Raw genomic sequence first — 8,984 nt, 5'->3', positions numbered from 1 at the left:
TTCAAATTTAAATAGATACATTCAAAAATATAAACTTAAAATCAGCCGAATTCAAAAATCAAAACTTTTCCTGTATGTCAACATGTACGACGTAGTGATACTAGTATGACATCATAATTCTGAGTTTACCTTAATCCTTTCATCAACTGGCTGCTCTTTTGTCGGATCCTTCAAGGATGTTTATGCTGTGCTGGAACCTTCGAGACTTTCTGAGCCATGCTGAATCCTTTCATTGAAGGTTGTCTGTAAAGTGTCGGATCCTTTCATTGAAGGTTGTCTGTGAAGTGTCGGATCCTTCCATTGAAGGCTATCTTTGTCGTGTCGGATCCTTTCTCTATAGGTGTTAATGCTGTGTCAGAATCTTTGGCAGCATCCAGCGTTATGAAAGGTAATTCATCATAAGGCCGGATTACCAAAGACAAAACACAGCTACAATAGATATAAATTAGATAAACCATTAAGTATGTTCGTTTCGCAGTTTGGAGCGACGGCTTAACAATAAAATAAAAACTCATAGTCAGTCTCTTTTGTTTCCAGGGCCTTATAAATGCTAGTAAGTGCAAACACCTGATGCTGGGAGCCCGCATAATGTAATCTTTCCCATATTTCGGGGTTAATTTTCACAACTCTTTGTAACAGAGAGAGAGTGTTGTATGTGTTCAGACAAATCAAAATATCAATACATCAAAATACTAAAACTCTTTAACACCCTTATCCTCCTCAATGATATCTTTAATGTATGTGTTCAGTGAATTGTATTGAACATTTTACTTTTAGGCTTATATAGCACATATAGAACAAAAAAGTAGTGACCGTCACGTTAATTTTTTTTTTTTTTTTTTTTTTTACATATTTAACAGTTTAGATTACTATAAGTAGTATTGAATCCCTTATATAAATTTCAAAACTTTTAAAGCCAAGCAGTTAAAAAATTGATTCTTTTAAAATCTATCCTGTATCCGCTCATGTCCTAACTTAGACAATGATTGTCATTATACGTAATGATGAGATTTTGAACAATGCAAAAAAAGTATAATTTTGATTGAATACTACTCACAGTGAACCGTCACTTTACCTGTTATAGACAGGTACATGTAGATACATGTACATGTATACTCTTGAGTGTATAATTATCGGACCATTAACCACATCTGGGCCTGTACAAAATGGTATCAGTCATTTAAGTCCCCCTAGTGACGAAACGAGAGGGTACCAGCAATATGTTTATCTTTGTCTGTCTGTCTAGCTGTCCGTCTGTCTGTCCCTCTATCATTCTGTCCCACTTAGTTTTCTGCACTACTTTTCTAAACTTTTCCAAATATGGCGTTGATTTTTGACATACGATTAAACCTTGATGAGTAAAGGATCAAGTATGATTTAAGGCCTTTTTGATTCTTTAAGGGGGGCCCATTAACGGTTGGGGGCTTGTACTACACTTTTAGTCATGAGAACTGTTTGCTTGATCACCATCATCTATAGAAAAATAGTAAGAATCACATTCTTTTGATGAAATAGACAAAGTTAAGTAGTCCCTAATAAAATCCGGATAGACCTAGTACTACATAGTTACGGTATTTTCATCTGAAATCAGTTGTCAATCACAAAATTAACAAAATCAAAAAAGCTCAGCTATGAATTTCTTTGAATTCATATGTGCTAAAGTCTAAAAATTTAATCAATCTGATTCCTATTATACATTAATTTTGTCGAAAGTTATTGTTAAAGTTGAATCATATATTGTTTAATGAGTTAGTAGTACATCTATGATGGCATATTTCTGCCATGCAAGATAAATTATGTTAACATGAAACATGTGAGAAAAATATGTCAGCATGCAAGATAATTATGTCTACTGGTCATGCAAGATGATTATGTTGGCAAGCAATTAGTTATTTCAGTCATATTTCAGCAGGTAAATCGTCCAACATTTTACGTTCAATGTAGGTTAACTTAGTAACGTTTACTTGCATATCAATATTTAATTATTAAGTTAATTCCAATGTGTTATTTTTTCCAAACCACATTCGATATAAATTAAACCATATCATATGGAATGAACATTGATTTTAATGAATGATTGAGCTGAATTTTATACTTGTGTTTTAATTTAAGAAAAATAGAAATTAATAATATAGATAAATATTATTTCATTTTTTTCATTTAGCGAAAATAATTCCATTTAGTATTTTAATATTTGACCTATAATCTAAAATATTCAATTAAATGTATACAAATATTTTGTATATTTTGCAAGTTAGGCCATTCCAAGTTTTTTCTATGTTTAGCGTCCACCCATCTTTCAAAAACCTACCTACCTATTCGCAAAAAAAAAAAAAAAAAACACACAGACCAAAAAAGAAAACACAAACTTTATAGTGATAAAAGGAATTCGTCTTTCAAAGGATTTGATTTCAAAAAAAAAATTTTTCTCCTTTCTAGATCTATACTTTAACAAAATCCATGTACTAAATGCTCAAAATATAGTACCAAATAGGAAAAATTGTAGACAGATTAAAACAGGACATGATAGAATTCAAAGATTTCGACCAGAATAATCAATATCGGGTCTTCTGATTTTGTTTGTTTGTTTTTTTTCTGATATTGGTTGTCAAAAATCAAGGCGCACGCGGACGCTAAACATTGAAAAAACTTGGAATGGCCTTAGTCTTTTTTAAACAATAATAACAGACTCTTCCAAGAACGACTTAGTTTGCAAGGTCACGTGATCAATGAGACGTAAACAAAGATGGCCAACACAAATGTCTGTGGCACAGTTGAAAATGTTTCCGCCGCTAGAGTGTTACAAACAATCCCTGTCATAATCAACAAAATACTGGAAACTCTTCCGATGAAGTCACTGCACGCCTGTGCAAGGTAGGTCTGAAACTACACAGCAGGAACAAGTAAGGAAGAGGTCTTTGTCAGTTTGTCATCAAAGTCATGACGATAAAAAGATAAACATTTAATTTTAAAGCTGTTATTTATTTCCGATGTCATCATTTGAAATATGTTTAATGACATGATTTTTTTCATAATTTGTCATGTTGTTGTTGGAAGAAAGTATCTGCATTAAATATTAAATGGTAGAAATTTCTCTCTTTTTGCGTTGTAGAGTGTGTCGGACGTGGAATGAAATTGTGAGAAAGATAAAGCAGACAAGAACAAGTCTATACTGGCTCTGCGTGCAGGGTGAGGATGAGGAAAATCCAAAGGATCACAACATTGTAGAAGATCTCACAATGTCATTTCAGGTACACTTGATTATCTTTGCACTGGCCAATTATTCGGTACTACGAATCATCGAAATGCCCCCAAGAAAAATCACTGAAATGCCCTTTAATTTGGGGTGCGTCGATTTACCCAAATGGACCCAAATGGAACCCAAATGGACCCAAATGGAACCCAAATGGAAACTCAAATGGACCCAAATGGAAATCAAATGGACCCAAATGGAATAGGAATATTGTATATGTATTTTCAAGTTGTTAGGCCAAAAATAAAAATAGTCTTGTTTCCTGCTACCCGACCTACCCTATTTTTTTGCACCTGACCCTAAAGTTTTTATTTAGTTTTTGAGGGAAAATCGAAAATTTCATGATCCAAAAGTGAAAAAAATATACATTCAAGTGGTATTTCATGAAATATACATGTTTTAATTATGGACTTGCATGAAACACTATTTATTTTAAACAATAATATTGACCTATGACATGTTTAATTTGGTTTTGTAATAGTTCATATCCAACAAACACCATTGGAAAAAAATAAAATAAAATAAAATAATAAAATAATTTCCAGACCTACCTACCCTATTTTTTTTAGGCTGGTAGCAGGAAACAAGACTATTATTTTTTTTGGCCTTACTTATTCAAAATATTGAAAATACTGAACTTAACAAAAAGAGAATATTTTAATATTAGTATTTTCTTAAATTTTATTTTAAAAAATATATATTTTTTTATTTGTTATAACTTTTGCACATAATTGAATACAAAACTGGAGCATATAGTTTACATGGCGGTAAGAACGGAGTAATGGGGGGGGGAGGGGGGCATGCCCACACCCAACAATTTTGCCGATATATAGAATAATTTTAAAAATTAATTCGTTTTCATATCTCAAAATACAGTGTTAGGAATTAATGATTAATTTAAAACTCCATTTGTAACTGTAAGTTCTTTTTTATCATTTTTAAGTAATGAAATACGATAATACATATTTAATATTCCATTTGATTTCCATTTGGGTCCATTTGTGTTTCCATTTGGGTTCCATTTGGGTCCATATGGGTAAATAGACGTGCCGTTATTTTCTTATGAATAAACCCCATTATTTATAAATGAAGAGTTGTATGTTGTTGAGGTACATATATTGCAATATATTTATAAACTAAAGGTGGGGCTCTAGTCTTTAAAAACTTTTATTTCTGAATGAACTTTGCAAGTGAAGTGGTTAAAAGTAACGCTGGAAAATTAAAAATCATATTTTGTATTGCAGAATATGACTTTGGAGCCTGCAAATGTTTTTATTTTCTGTACTACATTACTGTTTGAAGAGTCTCTTTATGTACCTTCCAAAAGTCAGAGTAGAAGACCCAGGCAATGCAAGAGTCAATCATATGATGTAGAAAGCTTTATTACATCCTTACTGCCCAGTTCCTGCAAGTCCTTCTCAGTGGCAGCAGATGGAATTATTGGTATACAAGTTTACAATATGATTATAAATGTTATATTTTTTTATACCCCCCGCAAACGAAGGAATCACCTTGTCCGTCTGTCTAGCTGTCCGTCTGTCTGTCTGTCCGTCTCTCTGTGCAAACGTGTCCGGTCCATATCTTTCTTACGGAGGGACATTAGAATCTGCTACTCCACACAAAGATTGCCCATGACCTAAGGGTGTGTCATGACTTTGACCCAAGGTCATTTGGGGAAGTTCAAGGTCACTGGAAGAAAAAGTTCATTATTCGTGTCCGGTCCATATCTTTCTTATGGATAAACTTGGTAGGTTCTCATTTCACACAAAGATTGCCCATGACCCAAGGGTGTGTCATGACCTTGACCCAAGGTCATTTAGGGAAGTTCAAGGTCACTGGAAGAAAAATTTCATAGTTCGTGTCTGGTCAATATCTTTTTTATGGATAAACTTGGTAGGTTCTAATTTCATACAAAGATTGCCCATGACCCAAGAGTGTGTCATGACCTTGACCCGAGGTCACTCGAAGAAGTTCAAGGTCACTGGAAGAAAAAGTTCATAATTTGTGTCCGGTCCATATCTTTCTTATGGATAAACTTGGTAGGTTTTCATTTCATGCAAAGATTGCCCATGACCTAAGGGTGTGTCCTGACCATGACCCAAGGTCATTTAGGGAAGTTCAAGGTCACTGGAAGAAAATTTTCATAATTTGTGTCCGGTCCATATCTTTCTTATGGATAAATTTGGTAGGTTCTCAATTCACACAACTATTGCCCTTGACCCAAGGGTGTGTCATGATGTTGACCCAAGTTCATTTGGGGAAGTTCATGGTCACTGGAAGAAAAAGTTTACAATTCGTGTCTTGTCTACATCTTTTTTTATGGATAAACTTGGTAGGTTCTCATTCTACAAAGAATTGCCCATGACCCAAGGGTGTGTCATGACCTTGACCCAAGGTCATTTGGGGAAGTTCAAGGTCACTGGAAGAAAAAGTTCATAATTCATGTCCGGTCCATATCTTTCTTATTGATAAACTTGGTAGGTTCTCATTTCACACAAAGATTGCCCATGACCCAAGGGTGTGTCATGATCTTGACCCAAGGTCATTTGGGGAATTTCAAGGTCACTGGAAGAAAAATTTCATAATTCATGTGTTATACATATCTTTATTATGGAAAAACTTACTTCTGAAAAAAACCAGCGGGGGGTATTTTGTCCCGTTTGGACAGTTCTAGTTTGGCTTATATTTCAATATATTTACATTTGCAAATGTTTTCCTTTATATAACACTACTGAAAGCAAGCGTATTTATAACTGTATAAATACAGGTACAGGGTCAAGAGGTCATAGATGTGCGTATGGATACATGTTCGACGTAATTTCTCAATGACGTCATAAAGGGTCGACGCGCGTTCAGTGGATTACATACATGCCGTTGGGTTTGAAAAATAATGCATTTCACATGTTAAAAGTCACAATCAGACAAATTTAAAATTGAATAAGTCACAAACGTAAATATAAGTAATAAGGTATCATTTTTTGAGTTTTATTGGGATGTAAAACGGGTTGGCACATGATCAAATCTTCCATAAAGCCCTTCAGGCTTTATGGGATTTGATCAGGCGACCAACCCGTTTTACATCCCAATAAAACTCAAAAATGATACCTTATTTCTTAAATGAAATCTTCAGAATTATTTCCAAGTTTTTATCATATTTATTTTTGAATTTTCAAGTACATGCTGAAAACAAGATTCATTTCTGTTCATATTCATTTTAGGGAGTTTATATATTAGGAATGTGAGATTTTATCGGTATGCCGGTATAGCGCGATTTTTTGTTGCTTGATACATATTATGATGTGGAGACCAAAATACCGGTGTTTAGTTACAAATTATTAAGTCCAGAAATTATTCATTATTTGTTAAATATTTCAATTTTCAATTACAGAAAGTCTAAGAAATGTCGTAAAATGTGAAAAGAATGGCATCTTACTATCCAAACATGATTAATTTTATGTACGTAAAAATTTCAAAATAGTGAAATTTTGTTTTTCTAGCATATTTTAAAGAAAAAAATGAATATTCATTTACAATCATTGTAAAAATTGCTTGTAAAAACGTCATGATATTATTGTTATATTTTGGGAAAAAATTGTGATATATATATTATGAAACAAATTTTTTGGCGATACCTATCCCCATTATATATCATGAATCAGTACAATATTAAATTGTTTTTAATATTATGTAATGTATTTTTTTTCTGTTTTCAGGTAGTAGTGAAAATAAAACAGTAGAAATTGAACATTCGGTGATGGCAATAACTTATTTAGCTATTCCAAGAATGCCAGGTGTTGAAATTTATGACTTCTTCATAGACCTCAATAAACATATTTCCCCCATGAGCCCAGAAATTCCTGACCGATTTAATGTGGAAGAAGTGACCACTGTGCCGTTTGACCAGGAGGTGAAGGCCATCCTGTTTTTCTCTGACCTTCACTTCTGTCCTCAGGAGATTCAGTTGGGACTGCTGGACTATTATAATGGCTGTCCTGTAGTCGGGGGATATGTGGACCATATCGTGACACCCCTCTCAGAATGTGGCTTCGACGAGTAAGTACATGTTCTACTTTAATATTAAATTTTTTTCTTTGATATATGAAATTAAAGTCCTATTTATTGATAAATGCCATAGTGGTTTAAAAATTTTATGTTCATAACCTTGAAGAAATGTTATTTAGAAACTTGAAAGCATTAATATCTGAAAGTGTCAGACTTTTTTTAATTAATGAAAAGCTTGCCCAGGACCATCTTCCCAAGTCAAGAGTTTCTTATCCACTCCGCTCCACATAAACCCTTGACCGAATAGGCTAAGTTTGACTGGTTAGAAATGCTTCCTCTGATTGGCCCCATGCAAGTTTGCATGAACCAATCAAAATCATTGTTTTATTTAAACTGAAACTAATTTGTAAACAGAAAAACATGCCAGATTTAGTCCCAAGGATAACGTCTTTATCATTTAATAGCACAGTTACAGGTTTGTCTCAGCTTTTTAGTTGAGTTATATTGAATTTATTACCGACTACCAATATTATCTCGAATTCTCTATTGAATTTGTTTACTCTGATTGGCTAATAGCAGAGGTCAGTAGAGTTTAAAATGTGTAATCTCACTAGATGGCGTGACAGTTAACCCAGTCAAACTTAGCCTAGTCGGTCAAGGGTTTATGTGGAGGGGAGCGGATCAGAAACTCTTGACTTGGGAAGATGGCCCAGGACCAAAGTATTACATCTTGCAAGTTGCACCCATGTTTAAAAATGTGCAATATTATGTTTCAAGTTGATCTAATAGTCTATTAAAAAACTGATTTAAAAATGCCCTTTCTTTATTATAAAGTTGATCCCTCCAAATAAAACACAAAACATGATCTTTTCTGATATTTTTTAAAAATTAAAAACATAAAAAAAAGAAGAAGAATGGTTGATATTTTGAAGAAAGTGTATATCATTGACAAAGTTAAGACTACTATTAATGCAAAATCATAGTTAAACGTTACGTGAACTTGTAAGAGTTACATTTCTTTACACACCTTTATGTTGCAGGTCCTCGGATTCACAGGTTCGCTGTATTGCTTTATGTGGACCTAATGTACACGTGGCCTCTGTTGTGGTTAAGGAAGACACAAACAGCGAAAAGAAAATAGAAAATGAACTTCTGAAACTGAAGGCCTGCAATCTGCCAACAGAGAAAAGCTTTGCTTTTATGTTTGCATGTCTAGGCAGAGGAAAAACTTATCACAATGGCAAAGAAAATGTGGAATCTTCCATATTTAGGAAGATATTTCCACACACGCCATTGTTTGGTTTCTTTGGGAATGGTGAAATTGGAATGAATTATCTTCATCCATATGATTCCACGAAAAACAGTTGTAAGTCAAAGAAGACTAAGTCTAATCCTAAGCTGTCTCATGCATACACCTCAATATTTGTCTTAGTTTCTATCACCTCTTGTTAATCTAATAAAGTTTTTATAATAAACATGTATGTGTTAATGTGATAATTTCTTTCAATCATTAAGAAGTGGTTATAAACAATGACCTTTTATTAAGATAAGGCTATCCAATGATTCTTATATGTATGAATATGTATTATAATATTAATTCTAAATCATCCTTTTCCAAAAAAAAAAATCTTGTTTGAAATTTTTCTTGTGAAGGAAATAAATGTAAAAATAAAAGTATGAGGAACAAAAAAGATAATGAATACAGCTGTAGATTAATCTCTTTTTTTTT

At 33.2% G+C, this 8,984-nt stretch overlaps 1 protein-coding gene across 1 annotated transcript; it reads left to right on the top strand.

The window, feature by feature from the left end:
- The first annotated feature begins 2,727 nt into the window (after positions 1-2,727).
- Positions 2,728-8,732, top strand: LOC134249841 (F-box only protein 22-like). Its single transcript, XM_062732212.1, has 5 exons — positions 2,728-2,874; positions 3,113-3,251; positions 4,498-4,696; positions 6,967-7,306; positions 8,296-8,732. Exons 1-5 carry the CDS (start codon positions 2,747-2,749, stop codon positions 8,705-8,707), a joined length of 1,218 nt encoding a protein of 405 aa, XP_062588196.1. The 5' UTR covers positions 2,728-2,746; the 3' UTR covers positions 8,708-8,732.
- The last annotated feature ends 252 nt before the right edge of the window (positions 8,733-8,984 follow it).

This window comes from Saccostrea cucullata, unplaced genomic scaffold, assembly GCF_032062105.1.
Source record: "Saccostrea cucullata isolate Sc308-1 unplaced genomic scaffold, CSIRO_AGI_Scuc_v1 ctg160, whole genome shotgun sequence".
NCBI lineage: Eukaryota > Metazoa > Mollusca > Bivalvia > Ostreida > Ostreidae > Saccostrea > Saccostrea cuccullata.
The sequence above is the reverse complement of the archived record's forward strand: the minus strand, read 5'-3'. Positions and strand labels throughout refer to the sequence as shown.